Here is a 27,837-nt window from a genome sequence, read left to right as displayed (position 1 = left end):
GGCAAAATGCGAAAACGATCACTTGAGGGGCTCCCGAGCCCCCCATGTACAAGGCATACAGCGAAGTCGCACAGAGCGTGTATGACGTTATTATCTCTAATATTGCAAGAAAAACACAATCTCAGATGAACTTATGAACAAAGCATAAAAAAGCATAAAAAACAAAAGAATTAAAGCAAAGCAGGAACAACACTGCATAAAACAGGGAAAATGCTGAATGTAGGTATGCTGAACGAGAGAGAAAGGAAAATATGTGAACACAACATTACAAATAAAAAGACTAGATAGATAATGTGAACATGTTTCAGGAATCACACCCTTTGACAACATTTTACAACAATTTGACAACAAGAGCAGGCGGTTATGCGGCAAGGCGCTCGTGAAGTCGTGCAGACCCCGTCCGCTGCGGTTTCGACAACGGCGGGCCTCCGAATGGGTTCGGCAAGCATGTGTTGGGCATTTGGTTTGACAGGTACTTCACGAGGTATTGGTTTACGGTTTCACAGGGTGGGAAAGGATTCGCGTGTACCCCTGTTCCCGGTATTTTGAATAGCTGGGTTCATGCATCTATGCCCGCTTGTGCTCATACATCTGTGGTGAACACCCCGAAGGTATTACAATTCCAACCACACAGCGTGACACACATCTGGCTATCTTCGAGGGTTATCTTCGAGGCATATCGTCTGGTACGGAAACACGGTTGAAGTCGTTTACCGGTCACCGACTAAAGTCTAAAATATGCAAAGGACGCTTCGGGAACACTACGGCTCCCTTTTTAACAGTCGAACAAGTCAGTGTGAAAACGGCGTAGTGCTGCCGAAAGATCATTTGTACATTTTCACAAAGGTCAGTAACCAGCAAACGACTTGAAGACATCTAGTCAGTCAAGAAATATATTACCCACAACTATTGTGCATTTATTTCGAGTGGTCGCCCATTGTGTACAGGGTCGTAAGTTACCTTAAAGAAAACCTATACACCGCAATTTCTAGATTATTCGCCTACCGACTGTAGCAGAAACATGCTTCTGTATAGGCACAAAAAGGACGTTTGTCTCGGAAAATGCCAGCAAATGATTTTTACTCCCCACTGTTTATTTCCAAGGGCGCTATCGAAAATGCCAAAAACTACGTCGTCATTGTTAAATTTCCTGCTGATCATTTCTATCGTTTAGAATGGATAGCACAAGATACAAACTCAACAGTATCGGGCTCTTTGAAGTGCGCGTCAATCATTTGATTACATTTTGGAAGCATTATATTTATACGTACAAATTCAGACTCTCGTCATCAAAAAGACCGTCGAGAAGGTAAGGTGCAGTACAGAGCAATTCAAAGAAAAATTGGAAGAAATGTAGATCTTGAATACGCAACAAAGCACAAGCGCGGGTGATATGTACGAGTCCCATTTGGAGTCTTCGCGTCGAGGGGCTGCGCGAAAAGTTAGGGCAGGGAATAAGGGAACTGCAAATCACTTCCTAACATTAAAGGACGTCTTGGAGGACTGTCCATACTCTTCATCGATGTCTTTAAACCGGGACTGCAAGATGTCCTCCAGGCTCTGGCATCTGGTCTCGGGAAGGAAGATGGCCACGAGCGTGCCGCCCACGAAGGTCACCGAGCTGAAGAACCAGCCCAGGCCCGAGAACTGGAAGCTCTCGCGCACGCTGTTGAAGAACCACGTGACCCCCCCTGCGCATGCCCAGTTGAATGCGACCACGCTGCCGAAGCGCAAGCCGCGGTGCCGGAGAGGCACGAGCTCGGCTAAGAGGATCCACACTACGGGGCCCAGGCCGACCGAGTACCCTGAAAAGAATGTCGCCGTGGTTGAACGAGGTTAAGCGAAGCTCGTCCAGCAAGAGCACGGTTTTCGCGCCGAGAGGGCGCAATGAATGCGCACCCAACTGCACCGCAAGACAGAACACAGACGCTGATCGGCGATGTCAGGCGCCCTCACTTTTTCTCCATGCCTCCCTCTCCGTGCCCCTAACCCTTGGGACGAAGGAGTGATTGGACGATCTCACTGCGCAACCGCACGAGGCGCCATGGTTTGACCTTGGCTGACCTTACAGGTCAGATTGACGCTGCGAGGAACGAGCCGCTTGCTTCGTTTGTACCTGGAGTGACAGAGCTTTGTCTCTATAGAGAGCGCGTTAACATCAAGTTCAGCTCATATCTGACTGAAGGAAATGAACTCTGGTGGGATTATATCAGAAGGGCCCTTATCGACGAGTACGGCGAGCAGTCGCGGCACTCGGATCACTGCGCGAGGGAGCTCTATCCAGATAGTGAGGTATTTCGACGTCCTGTTAACAGACACATCGAAATAAAAATTGGAGGACGCTTAACCTCGGCTTTAAACGTGCAACGCGATAGCGTTAAGCGCCAGACACATGGACGACTGGCGCATGCGATTCGGATGCGACTGATCGTTACGACGGTCGCCACGACCAGTGGTACGCGTGAATTTCAGACACATGATTCAAAGTGAACGTGCGATGCGTCGTCGGCGTCGCTCCGCCAAGTGTTTTCTCTCCATGGTTGTCTACCTGTTTAGGTGCATTCCGGCTGATTCACAGATGTGCAAGAGAAATCCGAGAAGGAAGCGAAAATTTATCAACCTGAAGTGAAAATGAATAGTGCTATTACGTTATACATCGCATTTTTATATGTTCAGTTAAGTGGTGTGGGAACATTGAGCACCCATGATTCCACTCGTCCATGCTGTAGGTACCGCTGGCAACATGTGTCTACCCTATACAAGGCGGAGAGCGCACGGGTCGGCGGCGGCGGCAGCGCAGAGCTGATCCCCACAAAATACTCGGCATTGCCTCTGGCGCTTCCTCGGGGCTTTGAAAGAAACTTTCTGCGACGACACCTTCGGGTTCTCAGTGGCTGCGGCCGCACGACGATCCCAACGATGGCACGACTGCATCTGGCTTGCCAGTCGCACGTCGTGAGCCTCCTCCGACCAGTGAACGACGCCAAAACCGGTCCTAACGATCAGTCGTAACGATCAGTCGCATTCGAATCGCATGCACCAGTCGTCCATGGTTTATCGTACTCGGCCGTGAGGAACACTCTAGTGCGTGGACACAGATACGGCCGCGTATCCACCACACGGGCATCGAGAGCGAGTTGTGGGCTATTGCGAATGAAACCACAGAGTTGGCGTCATCGTGCCCCCTAGCGGCGTTGGTTCTTTCAAAGTGAACAAAGTTGAATTGTGCCTTAATGGTAAAATAAGGAATGCGACGCAATTACCGACGATGTAGAGGCCCAGAAACAGAATTGGCAGGCGCTGGACGATCGACGGCCCGTGGGCCTCGCCCTTTCCGCTGGAGATGTTGTAGAGCGCGGCAATGGCCACCATGGCTGCGACGCAAATGAACGACGACGCGGCCAGCAGCCGCCGCCTGCCCACCACGTCCATCACGGACACCACCACCATGGTGGCCGCCACCTGCAACCAATGCCGCGAATGCGCGTCTTGTCACACCCGCCTCAGCGCATTCAAATAAATAACCGGATGACACTAGCCTCCCCGAATTACTCCAGGCCGGCATGGGAAGCAAGTAGTGGGACAGCGGCCGTGAAAGGTCCAGTTCTGGCGGGTATCACGTTCTCCACGGTTAGAGCTGGTGGTGTCCTTGCCAGGGAGATTGAATCGTTGAACGTTTCTGGTTACGTCTAGTATTTCTCGGCGCACACGCGACTACTCAATGTTATGACCAATCAGAAACTACGCCAAGGACAATAACACTGTCACAAAAGTGTCCTAGGCTAGTTCATTTCATCCCAGGTGAAAGCTTCGCGTTACGGCGATTACCACCTATGTGTGCATGCATGCTATCCGCAAAATGTCTTGCTCAATGGACCCCTCAATGCTTTTGCACGGATGGGCCATTCTTAAGGTGTAGGTTTGGGCGCGTCGGTAACCCATGCTAAAGGTTCACTGGGCAAAAAGAGAGGAAGACCACCAAGAGAGAGATATGCCTGAAAGCGCGTCTTGAACATTATTAGGAAAATATCGCGCTTCGTCTCGTGGGCACTTCCCGAACTGCACGGCAGGTAGTGATACAGAAAACACTTGGGTGGTTACGCAGATGCGGTGACTTCGAGAATTGTGCAAATACTATATTTCTCTTCTGGAAACGAAGTTGTTAGTTGTTTCAATTGTCAGCACGGGCATCCCGCCACAATAGGCAACACGATGGATACGCAGTGGGCTTCGCGTGAAGGACGCGGTTGTTTGCATTTCGTGGTATGTCCGTGTGCAGAAGGTGAGTGCAAATTGTTACTGAGTGCAGCATCCACTGTGGATGCGGAAGGAAATGTCAAAGGACTTTGTGGAAAAAGTACGCGACGTACAACTCGAGGCTAAAGATGTGATGGTGTCCTTTGACGTGAAATCATTGTTCACCAGTGTCCCGGTCAACTTGGCCGTCGCTACGTGCGAAGAGCTTCTAAGTAAGGATGCCACTCTTGCCGACCGCACGCCATTTGACGTCCCCGACCTGTGTACACTACTTGGGTTCTGCCTCAGCAACACGTATTTCACGTACTGCTCTGAGTTCTACTCGCAGACGCACGGAACCACCATAAGTGCCTCCATCTCAGTAACGACCGCAAATATTGTCATGGAAGCTCTGGAAGAACAAGTCCTCTCAAGTTTTACGCCAGAAACGAAGGTATTCTACCGCTACGTGGACGATTGTTTTTGCATCTTGCGGAAAGAAGACTCATCCCGGTTTTTACAAGCTCTTAATGCCGGCGAGCCGAGACTTCAGTTCACAGTCGAGTATGAAGAAGATGATCGTCTGCCATTCCTCGACGTCTCGGTGGAACGCAAGAACGGTGAGCTCGCCTTCAGTGTGTACCGCAAGCCAACACACACCGGGAAGTACTTGGACTTCCAATCGAACCACCCGGTCGCCCACAAAAGAGCCGTCGTTTCATCGCTGGTGACGCGTGCGAAGAGAATCTGCAAAGACGGGAACAACCTGAAAGCAGCACTTAAAATAGTACGCCGGGAAATTTCTGCCAACGGCTACCCACAACGTTTTGTGGAAAAAATTGAGAAGCAAATACTACAACCTGAGGCTGCCAATCATAAGGTCTTCACCGCCACTGCCGGCATTCCGTATGTACGGGGTATAAGCGAAGCTTTGGCCCGCATTTTTGCGGATTATGACCTACGCATTGGACACGTGCCGGCCAGCAAGCTTCGGAATGAGCTGGTCAAAGTCACAGACCAGCTGCCCGATAATCTTTTCCCCGGTGCTGTCTATCGCATCCCCTGAGCCGATTGCAACCACGTTTACATCGGTAAAACAGGAAAGAGGAAAGTTCCCCAGAAGGATGAAAGAGCACAAAGGCGACGTGAAAAACCAAAAGCTGACCTCTAATGCGATTGCCGAGCATGCGCACAAACACCAGCGCGATATTGACTGGGACAACGCTGCGATTCTGTGCAAAGAACGAAACATGACCTCACGTCTTTTACTTGAATCATTGTTCATACAAGCGCACTCCGACACGATGAATCGAAATGAAGGGACGTTACCATTGATATACATGCAGTCATTACGTCACAAACTGCACCTTCGAAACTTGTTCATTTTTGCCTCATTGTGAACAAGGAACCCGTACGGGTTCCGAAACGTCTTTTTACTTTTTTGACTTGGTCAGTGACTGCCTTACTGGTTCTTCATACAATGCCTGACCAGACGAACTTCCGTCGAACCCTTGACTACAGCAACGAACGATCCGACCGTTGGCGCCGGAGGCAACGGTATTTCGTTGGCTTATCGGGCAGCTGGCCGTGACCTAAGTTCCAGAGCAATGCTAGGCCCTTTATGACGCAAAAACGCGCCGGGGACGCGAAATGCGTAATTAGCCAGCCGCACGATCGCTCTGCAGGCGGCGGCCAGGGCCGCGAAGTGGCGCAGGCCGGCGCAGGTATCTCGAGAGATAGCTTGTTACCGCTAGACAAAATGGGACTCAAGGCCCAAACCAGGCAGCACATACGAGAAAGGAGTTAATGATGCGATGGCGGATTGCATTGAAGGGACCCTGCAACACCTTTTTCAACTTTTTTTGAAATCTTAAATTCTTGCAGAACGTAGACACCCTACACACCTAGTACTTAGGTTAGGGGGTCGCAAAGTTCTTCAGCCAAAAATTACGGTTCTATGCCCATTAGATAACTTGCAAACTCGCTCAAAAAATTTTCTGTCTTTCCCGGTCTTGACGTTCTTCGATGGCTCGAATTACGTCACTAAGTTCATGTAGCGGGTGTGTGCCAGTTTTTCCTTCAGTTGCAGAAATGAATGCTTTTCGATAGCAACTATAAAAAAAGCCACAAGAACAAATCAGAAATGGAAGACGTATCTGGTGCGACGAGCAAATCACGCAGTGCCGCTCCGTGCTGGCGATAACTATAGCTTTCGCAGTGGTTCCAGGCGCCAAGGAAAGAGTGAAAGCGCTTATCGAAAGTTTTACAGGGCCCATTTAAAAATCGTCACCTGCACCGCTTAGAGAGCGGCAGTCGGATATCCGCCGCAGTGTTAAGCCTAAAACATCTGTAGGCGGACCTGTAGGCAGACTGGCCGGCTGCTACCGCGCGTCTCCCCACCCACTGTCTCGAGCGTCGCACGTCCTTCTCTAGCAGCGGCATAAATTTTCCCTCGCAGCGCAAATGACGATAGCGGATGACGATATCAGAACGTAGGGGCATCCGCAGAAACTGCCGGCGACGCAGAATCGAGGGTGCTACGGCAGCTCTGCTCTGTGATTTCCATCCGACGGTCAGAAGGGGAAGGCCAGTAATCCGTTGGAGGGATAAACAAGGAATACCGGGGGTAAACTGTGGACCCTAGCTGTGCAGGACAGGAGCAATTGGGGGTGAACGGGGGAGGCCTACGCCCTGCGGAAGACCTGCGTAGGGTGATGATGATGATGATAACGATTATGTACAAGGTGTCATGTATCTTTATGAAGCGTTACTACGGAGTAAGAACAAGACAGGAAGGGAAACGTCGCTTCGTAGGGCGGCCAGATAACGTCACAAGCGCGTGGCTAAAGTTACGCTAGCAGAACCTTTAGCACGAGAAGTAACTGCGCGGCCGCAGCGATCGCAATTTTACTGCGCTGTCCCGAAAGGAATTCCGGCCGCTATTCTTTCGTTCATTAAGGGCCGCCACCCTCTCCTTGGCGTCGCAGCTACAGAGCTTTGCTGTTCGCATTGGTTTTCATTGTAACGTTACAGAGTTGTAGTACAGCACTCTGTCTTTGCGTACGCTAAACGCTAAATTGTTGCGGCATGCTACGTCGGCACAGCGTGGCGTAGAGTTTTAGTGCAGCGTTTCGTCGGTTTTGCTTTGCGGGACGCTAACACTGCTAACACTTCGGAATAATGACGCCATCTGTTGAACGGAATGCGAAGCGACACTCATCACGCCCAACGAGCACCTTGACGTTTGCAACGACTACCCTACCAGCTAAACCAAACACCGTCTTTTTGTATTGAATGCAAAACTTTCACAGCCTGATAGGCATATATTCTCCTACATACGCCCACTCTATAGCGGAAGCATTGAAGCGCCGAGGTTACTTTTTGTCCTGGCGATCGCACACAACACGTAGAATGCAAAGTACCTCAATGGTTTTACGTATACATTTTATTCGACTAGAGAACACCCAGAAATGTTTCGAACAAGTGCGACGTGACGTAACTGCTTGCACTGCGAGGCGGAAGCACAATAATAAAATGCGATCTTTTGCATCCAGCTCGTCGTAAACATCGCACTGACTTCACGCTATTTGCGGGGTCACACAGCACGTCACTTCACTCAGGCGCAAGCCGACAATGACAAAGGACGGGACCTATTCAAGAAGACGGGAGCAAAAAACTTGTTTTGTAAGATGCGAGTTACTGCTCACAGTGGAACAAAAGCGTTGAAGTGCTCCGCTCTACCTGCCGCCATGTTGTAAACACGGAGACACGCAATAGCCTCAAGCACTCGCTATTTTTCTCGTTGTTTTCAAACGCTCGCTATTTTGCGGACATAGCGTACGTACCACGAACGTGCGCTAGGCGCAAAATTGACGTAGCGTACTCTGCAAGCGCAGTGCAGAGACCTGTGGAAATAACGTACGCTATTTCTTTACGCAGTCGTCTGTACGATATTGCGATCGCTATTGTACCGACACTTCCGGTTCGGGAGCTCTCCTGGCCTCCCCACCGCAGGCTGCTTTCGCGCGCATATCTGTTCCCACCCAAAAGAAAATGCTCATGCATCGTGCCTTCAACGAATACCGGCGATTGATGCTAGAAGGGTCTTCTCTGAAAGGTATGCAGTTTGTCACAAATAAGCAGCACGCACGTGACAGCCGCCTCAGAGGGGTAGCCAGAAGAGCTCTCAAACCGGAAGTAGCGGAAGCTGATAACGTACCAATGCACCTTTGTACAGCCGGTAAAACGCTTGTCTATAACAGCGATTTCAACTTCAACCAGCTACATCCGAAAACTGCCCAAACATACTCGTTCCAAACATGTCGGAGGCAAAAGCGAAGGGCTAAGACTTCATAATTCCGCAGTAGTTTTATTTAAATCCCGCTCCGGTGGGGCAGGATAGGGCTGAGAGTACGAACGCTGTGTTATAGACAAGCCTTTTACTGGCTGTACTTCTACCACTCACCTATATAAGGAGTTTAATTAAAAATATGAAAGCCCCGGAGCTTTATGTGTCGGTATGGCCCCATTTCATCCCTATGAAGCGCCATACACCCAATGCTGTGAAAGTCGGCCCCAGTGCTCTACACAAATGTTTCCGCAGGAAGGCATTCTATAGCGGCAATATAACCGGTTTGGTATGAACATATCAAGATACTATGACCTATCATTAGTGACATTATCGTATGCCGTCAAAGCGACACATGAAGCGATGGACGGGTTGCCTCGTTGAGTGCACATAGAAATGCTTACGCATCTAATAGGTAGCGGTTGGTCGGTGCATGTAGCGATTGTTCTTGTAACCTCGGTTGCTGGAAATCTGCAAGTGATTGCTCCCGTCTAAAGTAGGTCAATATGATGATGATGATGATGATGATGATGATGACAATAACAATAATAGTAACACAAAACGCGTGCAAACATACCTGTATGCCGGCGATGACGATGGAGCAGTCGGTGGCGGTGATGGCGATGCCGGCATCGGCGAAAAAGGAGCGTGCGTAGAATATGACCATGTTGATGCCGGAGAACTGCTGGATGAAGTGGGCGTGCAGGGCGAACAGCGTGTGCGACGTGGGCGCCGGAGCAAGCGCGAACACCTCCTCGATAGCCCGGCACTCGGCCTCGGTCTGCGACGGAAAAACAGTGCGGGAAGCGCGTCTTTTTGCACCTTGTTGCGGCGTTTTAACGCGCGCGTTTTAATGGCCTGGAGGCGCGGAAAAGCCGGTGTCGTTGTCGTTGACCGCGAGAGAGCAATACCGTCACGCTACCTTGTGGCGCAAACTGAAATCCACCGGACCGTAAGGCTACGCCGACAGATGGCATGCGGGCAGGAGCGGAAAGTTTGCACCACTCGAAGACGCAGCTACACGGTCTGATGATGTCAACGTGGGTGTAGTACACCGTAGCGAGCGCTTGCTCGCGCTACATGCGCGACGGAGGCACTGCCGTATGTCTGTACCGGCCGCACAGATGACATCAGCGACGCTGTTATTAGATCTAAAGAACGTCATGGTCACATTGTTTACAAATGATAAGCTTTCACAACATAGTAGCTTTCCGGAACACTGTTAAGTTTTTCTCCATGGGCACCGGGGGGGGAGGAGCGAGGGGGGGCGCCACTGAGCAGCCGAGCAGTGCAGACGTGTTCCGCAAGTGCTCCGTCCTTTTTCGCTAATTGCGCCGGTTAACCAATTTCGATCCCAATGAGAGTGCATCGACCGGGTGTATGAAGTTATGTGGACCATCGGGATACCCAGTTCCGAGGTAAGAGATCATTCTTTCGACAATTAGAGCCCATTTTATGGCCCACGAGGGGCTCCCGTCGCTAAGCCTAACGAAGACCCAGCCGCGGCTGCGGTAGGCGATAGTCCTAAGACCGCTCCACGAAGTCTCGCGCGCCAAATTATCGCTATTACGACCCTCTCGCTAATCGTAAGAGCGGACACTGACCCAAATGTCGACCGTTATGAGAATCGAAGTCGACGGAGAAGAAATATCGCCAAAGCAAGTATGCAAAGCGCTCGGGTGGAAAATCGCCGGCGAGGAACTCAGGCAAAAAGGCGAAGGGAAGCTAAGCCTATCGCCAAGTAAGCAAGCAAGCCAAGATGGCGCCGAAGCCGCCAACGTCGACAGCCGACGTGGCGGAGCCCTCGAGGGCGCCACCAGCGAAAGCCCACGTCATCGGAAGACGGAGAGTGTAAACAAGGGGAAGCTGTTGCGGGCCGTCCGCATGCCAGACTTTCGAAAACAAGACATCAAGATTGTAATGAGCCCCTGGGGCTGCCTTCAAATAGGAGAAGTTTCCCGAGTGGAGATCAGCCGAGCCATCGCTTGGGCGGCGCAAGTCGACAGGGCCAAGGCCAAGAACGACGTCGTTTGCCGAAATCGTCAGCAGAACATCGTTATCGTAAGCAAACCACAGAGGGAGAATGCCGAAAAGTACGCCCAGGTGAAGCGCATCGTCATCAACGATACGGTTCACGAGGTTAGCGCGTACGAATCGGCGTCCCACGGTACAGTCAAGGGAGTGATGCATGACATCTTGATAACGGACACTTCCCAAGAAATACAACAGCTGGTGGTCCACGAGTACAACCCGACGGCCCTTCAAGCGAGCCGGATAGGCAAGACCAAGTGCGTCGTCATCGCCTTCATAGTGCCCAAAGCCCCGAAGTACATCCGGTATGGGAACCTGCTGATGAAGTGCCCGTTACAGAGCAAGCAGATAGAAGTATGCTACCAGTGCGGCCGCGTTGGTCATTGCATGGACGTGTGCCCCAGTCCCCAAAACCGCATCTGCCGGGGATGCGGCATCGCCAACCTGGATTCAGAGCACACCTGCCTCCCAAAGTGCGGACTGTGCGGCGGCAAGCACCTCACCGCTGACCGAGCGTATACAAGGCACGATTCAAGACACCGTACGTCGTGGGAGCACCGCCGGGGAGCACCGACTGGCGTACAATGAAGAGAACCCAAGAAACAGAGGTCCTACAGGGCGACCCCGACGTAGCAGCTCTTCGCTGAGCCGGTTGAGAACACCAACCCTCAAGGGCGAACGCCAGAGCCGTCAACGCTCCCGGTCCCAGGACGGCCCAAAAAGGCTAGGGGCCGGCCGATGGCATCTACACAATAACTACGCATTCACGGCTTCGACCAGAAGCCGGACGTGATTGCACTACAGGAGACGAACGGCAGACCCAGACTACAGGGATAAGTGTCCTACACGGAGTCGACGGAAGGGGGCATGGCTATCCTGGTGCGCAACAACGTGGCAGCAACCCAGCACCTCTCGGCGCAAGAATGCTGCGAGTACACCATGGTCGAGATCCACACGAGAACCATCGGAAGCAGCAGATACCCATTCGTGATGAGCGCGTGCTGCCGACCGCCACGCTGGAAGTACGACTTTGACAAGACGGTGAGCTAGTCGAAGCAATTGGCGGGGAACAGGCCGCTCCTGATCCTCGGCGACTTCAACGCCCCGCATACCACATGGGGCTACAAATTTCAATCCAAGCGCGGAAAGGCCCTCGTGAAGGCGATGGAAGACCAGGAGATGGCAAACCTCAACCAGCCGGGCCTTCCGAGTCGAAGGGGTAACAGCGCTAGGCCCGGCACTATAACGGATCTGTCGTGGCTGGCGGGATCCCTAGACGCTACCTGGCACATTGAGGTCGACCTGGGATCGGATCACAGCATCCTGAGCGTAACAACCAAGGGACCCAGAATCCGGGCCGCTCTCGGCAAGGCCAAAAACACTGACTGGGACCGCATGCGCAAGTGGACGGAAAAAGCGGACGAGACCCCCGAGGAAGAAACGGAGGACACCAGCCAAAGGACGTACACGGAGTGGTCGAAACAGTGGGCGAAAAAGCCGCGCTCAATAAGTTCACGCAGGAAGTGACCACAACGGCGCAGACGCCATTCGTCAATGCGAAGCTCGCACGCATGTGGGCGGCGCGACACTCGCTAGCGCGGAGGTGGACACGCCAGAGACGCAACAAGAAACTGGTCAAGGGCATAGCGCTGCTCAACAAGCGAACCTCCGAATACGGCAACATGCTGTGCCGCGAAAATTGGATGAGCACGTGCGACTGACTGCAGGGCAAGCTGTCGGCGCGCAAGACCTGATACCTGCTCAGACACCTGATGGACTCGCTGAGCAGCAAGTCTGAAACCAATAGAAACATCACAAAGGTGTTGAACGCCTATGGAGGAGACGGCCAGAGACTCATGGCGGACCTCAAAGCAAAGTATCTGAAGACAGAAAACGGACTAGTTCTCAATACCGGAGGAGTACGGGGGGACAGGAAAATCCGGAGATGGAGGAGACCTTCACCATCACGGAGCTGCTAACGGCAATTGACGAAAGCAACAAGAAGAGCGTGCCCGGCACGGACGTGATGCTGCGCTCAAACTCCTAAGGCACATCAACGGAACCTGGGAACGCTCGGAGCTACCCGCAGAATTGAAAGAAGCCGAGGTGAGGTTCATATCCAAACCTGGCAAGCCTCTGAGAATCGGGAACATGCGACCGATCTCGCTCACGTCCTGCGTGGGCGAGGTCATGGAGCGCATGGACCTCAGAAGACTCCTAGGACTCTCGGACGAGACGGGCCAGATGCCGGTGACCATGTACGGGTTTCGTCAGCACCTGAGCACGCAAGGCGTCCTGGTCCAGCTGCACGAACTGGTGATCAAGAAGGCATCGAGACACGCAGCGCGCGGAATACTGGCACTGGACCTCAAGGGGGCGTCGACAACATGTACCACTGCAGCGTGCTTCAGAACCTGTGCGAGACGGACTGCGGCAGTAGAATGTACGGTTACATCAAGACTTCCTGACAAAGAGAACGGCGACCATCCAGACAGGAGAAGAACGGTCGGAGCCGATAGAGCTCGGCAATAGGGGTACCCCTCGGGGGTCGGTCTTGTCGCCTCTGCTCTTCAATCTGGCCCTCGTGCCCCTGCCCGAGTCACTCAACAAAATCCAAGGCGTGGACCACGCGTTCTAGGCCGATGACATATCGGTGTGGACGAACTGCGCGGGGTCCGATGTCTGCGCGGAGGAAGCCTTGCAGAGAGAGGCAACTACCGTGCACGAGTACGCAAAAATATGCGGCATGAGCTGTGCCCCGCATAAGTCGGAGATACTCATGGTGCAACCCGACAGACCGAAGAAAGAGCCGCCGTCGAACGTGGTAGTTACGATCGAAGGCATAAAAATCAAGCCCACGCAGCAGATCAGGATCCTACGACTCGTGTTGAGGGACGACGGCAAGGCGTACGCGGCCGTCAACAAGATCAAGACAACTTCCGAGCAAATCCTGAGCATGACCTGCAGGGTCACCAACAGAATCCGAGGCATGAAAGAAGACGACGCCCAACGCCTGATCCAGGCGTTGGTCCCGTGGCGCATCACGTACTGCGCTCCGAACCTGCAGATAACGAAGGTGGACTGGAAATCGCTGAACACGACGACCAGGAAAGCGGTCAAGCTCACCATGGGCATGCCAGTCCACTCATCCACGCAAAAGTTGCTGGGCATCGGCAAGCACAACACGGCGGAAGAACTGGTGGAAGCCCACCTTTCCAACCAAAGAATACGGCTGAGCCGAACCGAGCACGGCTGAGCCGTCCTTCGCAAGGTGGGATGGAAGATCGAACCGCAACAGACGACGGAAATGCTACCCCAGCAATGGGGAGACGCGATAAAGACCAAACCCTCCCCAAAAACACGCATCCGGGGAGAAACGACGAGGGATTATCCGCGAGGGCCAGAACACTAGCGCGGCAGCTGGAAGAGGACCCGAAGATTTTCTACGCGTACGCCTCGCTCCCCAAACGCGCAACCGGAGCGACGGCGATCGTCACCACCATCGACAGACTGGTCACCAGCGCGTCGATAAAAACGACGAACCCATCCGGAGGCCATGGCCCTCTCCCTCGCACAGCCGGGAGCGAAGACCGTGGTCACAGACTCCAAGGCGACCTACGCAAGCTACCGCAAGGGGAGGGTCTCTCCCGCGGCACTAGCGGTTCTGTCCAGACGCAGACCACCGGGACCAGCCATAGAGCACGTGTGGGCTCCGGTTCACTCGCAGGTGGAAGGCAACGAACTCGCCGACCATTACGCCCGAGAACTAACCAGCCGGGCCGAGGACGAGCCGGGACTACCGCGCCCCGTCACGAGCAACAGACATTACCGAGCTATACAGGAAAGGCAGGTGTAGGTTCCCCGGACCTCACCGGCATCTCAACAGGAACCAACAGACGATCGTACGCAGAGTACAGGCGGGGTTGCTAGCGCATTCCGTCCTCTTACAGCGAATGTACCTGGAGGAGCACGATATCAAGTGCCGGCCGTTCTGCAAGAGCGAGGAAGGCACCCTGGCACACGTCATAGCCGAGTGCACTCCCCTCAAGAACTCGCAACTACCCCTTCCCCCAACTTCCCCAACCCCCGACGATAGCGATGGGAGACGTTGTCCGGCCCCGACCTGACGACCCAGCTCGCGCTGGCAGTCAGGGACCAGGAGCTGCTGGACGCATTTTGGACCCGCGAAGAAGGTTCTAGCCCGTCTGGTGCCTGCGTGCACTAATCATCTTAATGGGCTCGATAAAAGTTGATTCTCCCTCTCTCCATGGAAACTAATCACATGAACCGGAGCTCATGCTGTTAACAGATTAACATGCGAGAACTTTTGAGTGCGCCGCGAGGTAGTGGGCATTACTCTATCTTGAAAGCATCATATTAGCAAAATCTTCAAACCTGCCGCTCAGTGGCTCAGGGGCTAACGCGTTGTACTGCTGAGACCAAGGACGCGGTTCGATGCCGGCAGCGGTGGCTGCTTTTCTGATAGAGGCGAAAAGCGAAAACGCTGCGTGTCGAGATTTCTGACCACTTTAAACATTCACACATGTGCAGCTTTCCCGCTCACAGCAGTACTTTCAACAGTGATTAACTCTGTACTTATTTAGCTAAATGTAACGAGTTCTAGCGCAGGTAATACTGAAGGTGCAAACTTGCTTTGTGCATATTTTGAAGTCTAGCACGTTGCGCGACTAAGTTCCAGAGCCATGGAAAGTGTCCCATACAAATGCGTAGGGAGTAAGATTTGACAAATAATTACACAACACATATTCAGAATACTAGAAAGCGCTTTTAGAGTGTTCATCTCCACGTTGACTTCTTCCTTTATGCTAAATATCACTTTCCTTTCACTTTCCTGTCACTTTCCTGTAGTGGTTTCGCTAGGTTCCTAAGAGGTCGGAATTTTGAGCGAGAAAGCTGGGGATGGGTGGTCAAAATTTATCCGGAGCTTTCCACTACATCGCGCCTCACAGCGAAGCTTCGGCGCGTTGAACACCATGATCAGTCAATGAAGTGGTTTTTCAAGGTTCCTGTAACGAAGCGTTTCGAGTGTTCTAAACAGGAACCTGCTAGGAAATGAAAACGTGACTCAGCCTTTCTCAGAATGGCTGCAAACGCATTTAAAAGCGTTTAAATCGCACTTAGATGTGGCAATCGAAAACACTGGGATGTACTGTGTTCAATCACGATGCCTACCTCGGATTCGCCGCCACTACCTTCATACACTGAGGATCATTAAGTCCCTCACTTCATTAGGTCCACAAAAACATTTCATTAGGTCCACAAAACGCGCCCCAAACAAACCCTTTATTAGGTCCACAAAACGCGCTCCGCTAGATTGCGGTCATGAAGACAAAATGTAGTTTGAAAGAACGAGCCTGTGGCTGATTTTTTTTAGTTTAAATATGCCAGAAATACAAATGAAACTTCCAAATTTTCCGAATTATATACACGTATGAGTGACGTATTATATAGGAAAAGATTAAAAACAGACTTATCATGGGTTAAATGCAAGGTGGCATTCACGTAATAGAATAAAAGAACTATAGGCCTCCCTCCGACTCCCCAGTCATCTTTCGTGCCGGTGGCTTTTGTGGGTGGCGGCCAATCGCACCGACGTTATTCCATGACACCGTAGGGAAATCGTCAGGAAGGGGCTAGGAGTCGTTACTGTCTCATCTGTTTCCTATAACATACCGAGTGTTCGTTCCAAGTCTGCGATATAATTGGTACCACTGTTATCAGGACGAAGCAGTCTTTTTAAGGAAGGAGACTTGTATTTTGCCTTCATGACGCCTTCAAACGCGATCAACAGGCGGTACTCGATAAGAAGGATGAGGAAGGAAGGCTCTGTGCGGTACCCTGCCCTGGGGTCCTCGCAGCCTCCCCAGCGCCGCCATGGCAGCCTGCCTGCGGCCCCTGAGGACGAGCCAGCGCGGAGACTCGACCGAGAAGTGCCCCGCGCCCACCTGCACCACTGAGCAGAGGAAGCAGACGGCGCCCAGCGTCCTCCAGTCCACGAAGCGGCCCACAGTGTACGACAGCATGATGCCGATGGTGATGGCCAGCTGCAGCACGCCCCCCTGGAGGAGATGAACGAGCGAGCAATCGCCATCGAAATCCTCGTCACAATCTTGATTCTAATACACCCAATTGTAGTAACAACGGCCATCCTTATTTCCTGTGGTTAAATTAGTGAAACAAAAAGGCTTAAATGAAAAAGGGTCCCCCATCAGCATCGGAAAGTGAGGTTTGGGTCGCTTGCTCGCTCGGTAGTTTGCACCCTCGAGGATGGTGATGGTGCCCGCCACAATGGTGGAAGGCGCCGTGCTATCCTGAGCACTATATGGTGTGGTCGCGGGTTCGGTTCCCGGCCGCGACAGCATACGGTTTTAACAACAAAACAGTTTAGGCCCGAGCTTTGTCCCATGGCGTTCCCCCCAAAATACCAAGAAAACTGGCCGAGGAGCGCTCGGCGTCGTCTAAGCTATCACGTGCTTGAGCCACATGAAGAGCTCGCAAAAAAAATCAAGAAAGATAGCTGTCGCAGGTGAGCGTGAGATCCCGGAAAATCGTGAGAATTAAGCATGTGCTTCCGGGATATTCATCTGTGAATACAGTATCATCGGCGTATCCATTGGGGGCACCAACCAATGGGTACACTTTACGGTCCCTCATAACCGGACTATCATCGCTATTATCAGCGGTACTCAAAGGCTAACGCGTTGTGCTGCTGATCCCAATGACGCGGACTCAATCCCGGCAGCGGATGCCGCTTTTAAATGCGAATGCATTTCTTAGTCGGGGGTTATCGTGCTCCGTCGGCGTGCGCCTGCATTCCTCCAGCGCGAGCGCACGTGAGCGCGCGCCTCGTAGTTCTGCCTTCGTCGTCGCCGTCTCGGCGCGGCGGACCCGCGCCGCTACAGCAAGAGCACCAGCAAGAGACCTTCGTCCTTCTCTTCGTCCAGTTAGTCAAGTCTCGCGCTACCATTAGCGGGATTGACCGCGTCGCCACTGTAACAATAGACACCGCTACTGTCGCCACTGTAACAATAGACACCCCCTCTTCTGTGAGCATCGAATGCATTTCTTAGTCGGGGGCTGTCGTGCTCCGTCGGCGTGCGCCCGCAGGTGTTATCTCTCCGCGCTCCTCCTCGCCCCTAGCAACAGCTGTGGCGCGCCTAGCAACCGGAGCAGGTGGTAGCTCAGGCGGGAGTAGCGGAGGGCAAGGGGAGAGGAGGAGCGCGCTCAGGCGTGTGAGGGCGCTCGCATCGCGGAGCTCGGGCGGAGTAGCGGAGAGTGAGTGGAGAGGAGGAGCGCGCTCGGGCGTGAGGGCGCTCGCATCGCGGAGCTCGGCGGGAGATAGAGCTCGCGCGCGGGGCGGGCGTGTTGCGCGGGTCTCTCTCTCCTCTCCGCGTACCCTCTCTCCGCTCGCTGCGCTCGGAAAATGTATATAAATGCAGTGGAGCTCATGTCTCTCTCCGTTACTGCTTGCCGCAGCGCACTCATCGGTGCACCCAATGCATTCGCATTTCCGCACGATCCCCTTCGGGGAGGTGGGGGGAGTTTTTTTTACCAGCGGAGCTGCTGTTACTGGCCGCAAGTTCACCGTTGCTGGAAAAAATACCAAGCAAATGCCGAGCGCTCGTAGGGGCCCGACTCGAGGTGACCTCGGAGCGTCCTCGGCACGCGCAGTGACTTTGGCAAAAAAAAAAAAGCTGGCAAAAGTTCTGAGGAGCGAAAAATAGCGAGCGCCGTAAGCGCGTGCCTCGAGGCGACCGGTGGGTCCCAGGTTCACGCAAGGGTTTAGTAAAAAAACAAAAGAAAAAGAAAAGAAAACTTCAGCGCTGTCGTCAAGCGCTACCGCGCATGTAAAAAAATGAACTCCAGCGCTATGCTAACGATGAAAAAGACACCCTGCTTGAGAGAGGTCACCGCGGCCGCCGCCTTAATTCTCTAGAAGCCATTATGAATAACTGGAGACATGGCTACGAGTGTGCCACTCCTTCCCGAGACGACTTGCATATCCGGCCACCGCTGCATCGAGTCGATGGCGTAGAGCTGCGGCATGTCTACAATGGTGAGGATGACTTTGCGTTCATCACTCGCCGACCTCTTCGGCGAGTGATGATCACCCACGACCTCTTCGATGCATATGACGACCATTACCACAACTATGCAAACAAAAACAATTCTGAAACTTAAATGTGTCCGGCAATGCTCACCTGCAACAGCTTCGCCGTTCAAGTCTTGCGCGTCGAATTTTTTCGATCAGGGAGGCGAAAATCGCAAGCGCAAGAGTGTCGAGATTTCGGCGCACGTTAAAGATCGCCAGGTGTGCAAATTAATCCGGAGCCCTCTACAATTGTGTCTCATAGCCCTGGTGTGGCTTCGGTGCGTTGAGCAGCGCCACTATCAATCAATTACCATGGTTCCTCGGTGCGTGGGCGCGGTGATCTCGGCGATGTATGCGGGCACGCAGAGCGAGACGGCTCCAGTGGCGACGCCGGTCACGAAGCGGCCGCACAGCAGAAGCACGCCCGAGCCGGCGAAAAAGATGACAGCGTAGCCCAGCATGAAAAGTACGGAGCTCAGCATCAGGCCCACGCGGCGTCCCATGGACTGGCTGACCACAGCGCATAGGAAAGCGCCGGGGATGGCGCCGGCCGGGAGCAGATGGCTCAACCTTAGGGGGAAACAAAGACAGGCAAGGATTGCCAGAGTACAGCATCAGTACACGCAAACATATGTCGGTGTGGAAGATAAAATGTCCGTTTAGAAGGCTCCTTCGTGCCAATAACGATGATATCAATTTTATCGCGAACTTCAAACAAGTAACCGAGATATGAAGGGAAGCAGATTAATCGGTGGCTACTCGCCAGTCACTTTCCGGTGGCGTCTCCGCGTCGTCACAGATCCTTGTTTGTCCGTCTGTCGTACGTCATAGAAAGCCAGTCGATCCTGGCACTTGAATGCTAGCTTGGAATGAACAAACTAATGACTGTGTTTCTAGTGCTGGACCGCAATTCAACACTCCTGCCCGTCTTACGCCAATGTATATAGCGCGAAATTTGAAATATTATTTCTGACATTTCTCGTTTTAAAAAAGCATCTTTTGTGGCTGGAATGGAGCTGAGTGAATTACTAAAAACTAGGTTTTTTCAGATGAAACCAGGTTCTGTTTTGTCTTCAGGGCCCATTAAATGCACCTTGTCCCAATCATTGTTTTGCTTTGTACATTCACCCAACCAACGAAGTAAAAAGAACACAAGTTTTTTGATGTGTGTAGTTTGAGATCTTGCGTTGCACGACAGCCAGCATGGCCGGCGGTGTTGACCCTGATCAAAAGGTCCATTTGAACAAAAAATCCCGTGCAGTTACATTGCTGCGCTTGCTGAAACCATTGGGACCGTAAGGCGTTGCCCCTACAAAGGACATACGATCAGGAGCGGAAAGCGTTCACCGCTCGGGAAGTTCTCATGCGATGCGAACGGGGCCCCACAACAATTAAAGGCGGAGCTTGAAGGGGCCCTAAACAGGGTTCTAAAGGTTCCGATTTTACGTGCGCAATCGCTGGAGTACCATCCAAGGAACGTCCTGCCGCGAAAATGGCTTAAAAGCGTTGAGTATTATCCGAGTTATCGTTCATTAAAAAAGCCCACCAACAAGGCCTGGAGCTCTTGCCCTCTCATCCCGCCTCCAAAGCCTTGTGGAAGCTGTGACGTCATCGACGAGGCGCAAGAACACCTAGAGAAACAGGGCAAGGTTCGAGATGCCCGCAGCCATTGACTCCGCTCGGCGGTACGTCAGGCCTTTTTTTTTTTAGAAGCCGATGCTCAGTTTCCTCCTACAACTGCCGAGTGGGGCTGGTCGCCCCGCTCGACTTCCCAGCGGCCGAGCTCCTAGCGTCGGCCGCGTCCGCGTAGGATAGTCAGTTTTAGAATAGGGGAAACGAGCATTTGAAGGCCAGATATAGGGGTCCCAAACACATCATGGTCGCTCACGACAGTAATTGAAGATTTACACCGATGACTAGCGACACGCGTGCGTTTCCGCATGCGGCGCTGTCGAGGTCCCTCCGAGGCCGACGCTCAGAAAAGGCTTAGCATCGCCGCAGTTATACAGTCGCCGCTTTACGAAGCCGCGCCGACGACGATAATTTTTTACTGCGATATCACCTCCTCTCACGCACTTATAGTCTGATTTTCAGCTATAGTCCCGCTCTGGCGGGCGGTGTCAAGTTTTAGCTGCTGCGGTGTATGCCGTATCGTGCACACACCGCAGAGTGGGCTCCTTGTCCGCCGTGCAGGCAGATGCTTGACGCGGTCGCGCGTGTGGCGGCGTTTTGACCTGCACTCTTAAAAAAAAGGTCGGAGCATTCACTAATGGATTACTAACAAGTTACTTGTCCCAGTATACACTAGGTACTTAGTAACTGGAGGTAGTAAATGCCGCCCTAGTCAGGGTTACTAACCGAAGCAGGCAGTAAGCACCACTACCCCAACTAGTAAAGTCCCAGCGATAGCACTCTTCTGAGCTACATGCGTTTACTTACTGGCCATACACAACCTAGTCATAAGCACGACCTAAATCTAGTGCTACCACTTCCTACACTCAGTTAATTTACTAACCATGCAGTTGTTAGTGCCAGAGCCTACGTACAAAACCGCGGGGTAGTAAGGTTCGTAAGGAGTTAGTAAATACGGCCGTTACTACCTTTTTACGACCTTTTTTATTAAGAGTGTGCAGAGGCTGTCCGTGTTCTTCAGCGTTATTCATACCTTGTAAACGGTGCGCTATATCTACAAACTCAGCTATGCTCGTATGACGGATAGCGACGATCGACATTCGTCCCTTCTAAGATACACTGTGCCGCCGCTGCCGGAGCGCCGCTCGCCAAAACCGCACCGCGTTTCCCCCACAGCCGAGAACGCTGATTGGCTACAGCATTTGAAGGGGCCCACCAATAGCGCCGCTGTACTGTTCAGTGCTTCATGCGCCATATAGGCTGCGTCAGAGCCAAAATTTACGTCAGAGCGTGGTAGTGTGGTGGCCAGGAAGCGCTAGGTAAACAAGGCAAGAAAGAAGGGATCTTTTTTACGTGTTTCAGCGGCCCCTGCTTTACGTAGAGGTGTAATATTTGGTATACGTTGTCGTGAAGGGGTACTATAGCGATTGCGCGATTGAAATGGCGACCTTCAGAAGCCTATTTAGGGCCTCTTTAAGGGTCCCCCAATTTTTTTGCGCAGTACTGTTAACAATGCAGTGCGTGGTTAAGCAGATCTCCTTGTTGGCTGAGTTAGTTGATGCCTAGTTGCCGAAAGCAGTGGCCTTGCTCAGAAGGAGTAGGATGAGCCAGGGCAAGCGCAAACTCCCTACTTATTACAGAGGTGATGGATATACGCACATTTCGCTCATGGTGCCAGCAAGCTCTCCACTAACGCGCACATATTCAGCCTTAGCACATGAGGCCAGACGCAGAAGTACGTGATATCCTAAAACAAGGGTCGACATACAGCCTTTCTTCGCATACCTGGCTGCCATAAGTAAACGGGCAATTCGAAAGTACCATCCGAACTGAGCTAAAAGAATTCTGGGCCATCGCCACTAACATGAAACCTGGGGAGGGGCAAAACAAGCAGTGTATAAATGTATTATTGGCGCCTTGGCGTTTTTGCCCACGGATATGGAAGCATTGGGGGTAGAGGTGTACAGTTTTGTTGTAAACGTCTCGTGTCTTTGAAGCACAGAGTGTTCTAGCGCGAGGCGTAAGCGAGTGTCCCGGTGTTTTAGTGCCGTGACTACATGAGACGACGCTTAAGACGACGACATGAGACGCCAACAGCCCCAGCCCCTACGTGCCTTCGCCCCTAGAACACTCAATTCTCACACGGTAAAATGCTAACAGATTATCAGCCAGATAGCCATGCACGCTAGAAATCACACGCACACAAAACAATCTACATCCAGTTGTGAGCGAGGCAAACCAAATCAAACGTGATATCGAGGTTCTGCCAGCTGCAAACAACGATACCGACAACCGAATGCGCAGGAACAATCTACTTTTCCTTGGTCTCGACGACGCAGGAAAGAAACCTGGCAAGAGTCTGAAACGAAATAAAATGGCAGCATTTCCACTCCGTAGATGATGGCGAGGGTGCGGAGTACGGGGACTCGAAATGACATCCAAGTTGCGTTCCGAGTGACATCCGACTTACGCACCGACCGTCATTCGATTTGAGCCGTGAGTTGCACCTTGATTATTCCCTAACAGAAACTGCAACTCACGGCTAAAATCCCATTTCGCTTGATTTTCGCTTGATGGTGGTGTGCGCTCGGACGGACGCGAACGGACCGTTACAGGCGAGGGAGTAAGCCGTTTGACTCTCGGGTACTAACTCACGGTCGTAGGCGAATGGGTAAGACGGTTGACACTAACACTGTCGTATCCTGCCAGTGCCTGAGTGATTTTTTGCGAATGAGAATGCTATGCGCAAGGACACGGACGGACATTGTGAGGTCCTAGGGTACTCCGCAACTATAGTTTGAAACTTTGAAGCTACAACTGGACGCAAACGCCGTCGGACATGCACACCGTTTAGGCAAATTTGGGAACAACAACAAGAGCCCCATTATTGTGAGACTAACCCATTTCAAACCAAAGAGAATATTCTTGCTTGCGGCTGTAAACTAAAAGGAACGGACTATGCTCTCAGTGAAGATTTCGCCCCGACGGCTCGCCAGGCGGCTCAAAGTTGATAGTTTGAAAGCCCGCAGAAGTGTGCCTGCAAACTTTCGATTGATAAACTGCGTGTTTTTAACAAGACGTATTTTTGTGTCGTTCCTGCTGATGCTGCTCCACCATGCGGAAGCACTTCCACACTTGCGCCTCCCCTCCTGATTCACGTACAGTACCCAAGCATGCACGAAATGACGGGGTCCAAATAACCAGTGCCGTTCAAAAAACTGCCCCTCATTTCTTAATGCCAACATTGGCTTCACAAACATCAGAAGTGTTGTTCCCAAGAAATATCAGCTACACGGTTTCATCACAGACATCAAAGCGGACATAATTCTTCTCACTCAGACTTGGCTAGCGAACGACAGTTTTGCCTTCTAAACCGAGTTTGACGCTGTACCGTAATGGCCACACCGATAGGAGTGGTAAAGGCGTTCTTGCAGCAATCAACTGCAACCTCTCATCCTCCTTTAACTGCCATATGATATAAACCTAGAACTAACATGGGTTTGTGTACACAATTGCTAGGTGAAATAAGTGTTTAGGGATTAGCTACAGACCACCAGACAATTATCCACTGTTTGGGGATTGCCTGCGCAGTTCGTTTACAAACGTAAAAGATAAATTTCCTGAGGCACCTGTTCTTTTTTGGTTATTTCAGCTATCCTCATAGCACTTGGCCTCTTCTTTCAGCACCTATAATAAATTGCCCTCGAGCAAATGCAAACACTTGCTATAATTGGTACTAGATTTCAACCTCGATCAAGCAATAACGCCACCCACCCGAGGAGATATCCTACGTGATCTGTTGCTCACCAATTCCCCAGATGAGGTGTGACGGTGTAACGATCACACTGTCACACCTCACACCTGACGATCATACCTACTCTCCGGTGTGACGATCACATTAAAATCGATGCGATATTCTTAGACTTATCCAAGGCCTTCGATCGCGTACCGCACAACCACCTACTCGTCAAATTCTCCCCCAAAACCTTATAAAATGCCTGTAACATTTTTAAGCAAGACACGTTCAGTTTTCTTTTTCTAACAATTTCCAGTCATCCCTTACCAGCATCACTTCCGGTGTTCCCGAAGGCGCAGGCTTTCTTATTCATATAAATGACCTCTCCAGTAACATAAAAACAGCTGCGTCTGCTGCAGATGACTGCGTTCTTAATAATTCCCTTCATACTTCTAACGACGCAACCATCTTACAACGCGACCTTGGCACCACTTCTTGGTACGAAAAATGGCATATGTCTCTACACCTCGCTAAATGCAAGGTCATGTCCTTCACGCGCAAACACCACCACACAAGAAGCCTGCCGTGTTACTTCTGTTCCTTTTGACCACGCGTGCACTTAAAAATATCTAGGAGTTCATATTACGGCATCACTAGCATGGCTAAACATTTTTGAAACCATTCACTCTGAAACTTCGCGCACACTAGGCTGCTTTACAGTCGTAAGTAGCCTAATGCGATCTGCATGCGATCTGCATCTCCCGACATAAAGAAACTCGCTTATCTAACATACGTGCTACCAAAACGGGAGTACGCATCGTCCATCTGGCATCCTTCACAAGCTTATTCCACCGATTATATCGAAGCCGTGGCTTATTTCATCACGTCGCAATATTCAAGACACATCGGCGTAACCGGACTAAAACAAACGTTGTCGTTTGCACAACTCGAGTCACGTCGCATAACTTCTCGTCTCTACCTCCTTCACACTTTCTGTTACTTCAGCATATAAGGAAACCCTCTCCTAAAGCGCCCATTAAGAACCTCTCGCGTGTCACGCACCCCTTGGTGACCCTAAAATTTCAGACGACGGCGATGAGCAGTTAATTTTCCCCCCCATGCCTTACCACTGTGGAATGCACTGCCAGATATTGTTTCTTGCAGGGACCTCAAAGTACTTCGCGAACAACTAACCCGTTTGCAAAATTCGAATTATACATCCTAAACACCAAAGTTGCCTTTGGGTTTATAGTTGAGGTTTTACTGTAGGCCCATCATTTATTTATCGCCTGTCATATAATTTTAGGCTTTGTTATCTGTGTTCCTTTTGTTTGTTTTCTTTCTTTCTTGTAATGAGTCTGCGCCTTCTTACTGTTGCTTGTTATGAAACTGTTCTAACTTCGATGTGCTGCCCTTATGTAATCTCTTCGGGCCCGTAGTGTTGAATCATAGGAATGAAACAAAATGAAGTGGGCCTATCAAGCTTGTAAATGGAGGTTTCCCCCGTCCCCTTCTCCTGCTAGCATGAAATAAAAACGTCTGTGTCTATGTTGGGATGGATGTGTTACAATTTCTCCCCTTCTTTTTGGTGGGCAGACCTCTGCGATTTATCCCGCGTCGGTACCGTAGCATCTGTCAACGTGCAAGTCAGACAGTGAATGGGTCATGTGCTTGTTTTCCTCAAGGCAAAAAAAAAAAAAAAACAGCGCACAGAAACAGAAGGGAAGACAACAAAGAAACAAACACAGGTGCTGCCTGTTTCTCTTTCTTGTCTTTCGCTCCGTTTCTGTGCGCGTTCTTTTTTTTTTTGCCATGATCATGAACCGACTATCCCGTCTTCACCCTCTAGTAAAGCTTGTTTTCCAAAAAAAAGGTGTTCCGGACCCATCGGCCACTCACGTACAAAACATGTCACACAATAGAATTAAGTATCATGGCATACCGCACCACCCCTGCACTTCGCCTAAGACTTGGCGTGCTCATTTTTGCACATTGTACTTTATTACTCTTTCTTGTGATACATGAGCTCCTGCTTTCAAGGTTCACGAATCCGAAGACGGCTGTTTCTGTTCAGTGTTTGTTGTCGACCTCCCTTAGTTTAAGGAAGTTCCTGCACACGTAACGAATTCAGGCGTGACAGCTCTCTGCGGCTCTTGCAGTTCCTTCTTTTAGCTGACCTTAACCTTTTTTACCGCTGTCTCCGCCACTGTAAACACTATGATTCCGGGAAGCCTGCGACCTGGAGTCGAGGCGACATAACTTTCTTGGATAATATGAGGACAGGAACTTTACAGAGCTGGCTAACTACATTTTGTGGCTGTTGCTCGTTTTGCCATCTTCAGTGGCCGGAATAGCAAGGCAGCAGCTCCAACGCACACCACTTCCTCGCATGGTGAACACAACGTCAGAAATCGGAGGTCATTAATTTTGGTTGCCTAATAAGTTAGGGTGAATGCACGACTTGAATATTGTCCTGTATTGCCCAGTGGTCGTCGGTCGTTTCTCCAAGCCCGTATTATCACCAATGCAATGTGCGCGTTTGGACATTGCCGGTATTTCTTCTCTGCTGTAAGACAAGCATTTTTGAAAGGCAATACCACAGGCGCGCTGACGTACGCAATAGTTTTTCCGTATTTTTCGAAAAGTTGGTTTGTTAATCGGCAATCATTCCCTCAACACTGTTGCTGGAATAAAGAACGCAACAAACACTGTTTGAAAACTGAAAACTGTTTTCAGACCACCGCAGCGAATATACGCTGTGAGCTGATTTCAGTGCATGAAAGACGAAGCGGAGAGCAGAAAATTTAGTTTCAGCTATCTTGGGCAGCTAGCTTCCTCGGTCCGTACGTGATAGCAACTACCGGCCAAGGACCTTGAACCCAACGTACGTTCATTATATCTATCTGCCTCCCTGCCCAAATGCGCACATAACATCTTTCCGGCTAGGGCTTAGGAATCGTTATATGCCCCGCTTCCTCAATAGCAAAAGCCTGGATCGTTCTCTCTTCCAGCTCGGAAAAAAAGAAAGGGAAAGATGGAAAAAAAAGCTTGTAATGGTCAGTTACAGGGCGGGGCTGCAAAACGTTCTTATGGAAAGAGAAGGTATAAAAGCGGGGACTCAATTTAGAGGGGAAGTGAAAAAATCTCCAGTCTGTTTGGTAAGTAAGATATTGCTACGGTACGTGCATAGCCTATGCATCGCATTGGGACATGTGCCAGATACTAGCCGAATGAAGATGACGGTAGCGCACGCGGACTCGGAAAACGATCTAGATGTCGAAGTAGAAGAGGATCTTGCGCCTGGCCTGCGGGGTGCTCTTGCGATTGTAAATACACTGTGCGGATACCTCTTGTACCGCTTGGCTACACGTATTCCTTCACGTCACCGCAACACCGTAACCGTAACCGTGACAGTAACTAAGCGCAGTTAATCCGCCCGGGATGTATTTCCCCAAATCCGGAAGCACCGCAGCCTGTTTCAGGGCTCCCGCCTTTCTCGAGCTCACCAGATGGACTCTGACACTGCCTGGAAGCTCTCGGCCCCGGCTCCGGTGGCGGCTGCGAGGCTTTCGGCGGCCGGGGAGCTGTAGCCGAGGGTGACGCCCATGCAGAGGGAGCCCACCCAGGCGCTGACCAGCGTCGACAGAAGGGACGCGGTCAGACGTGGCTTGACGGGGTCCGAGTTGTTTTCCATGGTTTGAGCAGGCATTTCTTCCGCGGAGGCTGCCTCGGAGCGTGCGT

At 51.4% G+C, this 27,837-nt stretch overlaps 1 protein-coding gene across 1 annotated transcript; it reads right to left on the bottom strand.

Moving 5' to 3' along the window:
• Positions 1-27,824, bottom strand: LOC144161631 (trehalose transporter 1-like protein). Its single transcript, XM_077692262.1, has 9 exons — positions 27,603-27,824; positions 19,040-19,298; positions 16,474-16,695; positions 13,475-13,576; positions 12,787-12,789; positions 12,572-12,658; positions 9,162-9,365; positions 3,264-3,462; positions 1-1,805 (listed from the first exon to the last, which is right to left on the bottom strand). The coding sequence occupies exons 1-9, from the start codon at positions 27,803-27,805 to the stop codon at positions 1,471-1,473; spliced, it is 1,614 nt and encodes a 537-aa protein (XP_077548388.1). The 5' UTR covers positions 27,806-27,824; the 3' UTR covers positions 1-1,470.
• Positions 27,825-27,837: the final 13 nt, after the last annotated feature.

The sequence above is a fragment of the Haemaphysalis longicornis genome, unplaced genomic scaffold (genome assembly GCF_048455015.1).
Source record: "Haemaphysalis longicornis isolate Haplotype H1 unplaced genomic scaffold, Haemaphysalis longicornis Haplotype H1 scaffold_12, whole genome shotgun sequence".
In the NCBI taxonomy this organism is placed as follows: domain Eukaryota; kingdom Metazoa; phylum Arthropoda; class Arachnida; order Ixodida; family Ixodidae; genus Haemaphysalis; species Haemaphysalis longicornis.
The sequence above is the reverse complement of the archived record's forward strand: the minus strand, read 5'-3'. Positions and strand labels throughout refer to the sequence as shown.

Coding starts and splice junctions, on each gene's coding strand:
- LOC144161631 (XM_077692262.1), bottom strand. CDS start 27,805: ATGCCTGCTCAAACCATGGAAAACAACTCGGACCCCGTCAAGCCACGT. Junction 16,696..19,039: donor CCACGCACCGAGGAACCATG/GTAATTGATTGA, acceptor CATCTCCTCCAG/GGGGGCGTGCTGCAGCTGGC. Junction 13,577..16,473: donor TGCGAGGACCCCAGGGCAGG/GTACCGCACAGA, acceptor GTGACCCTGCAG/GTCATGCTCAGGATTTGCTC.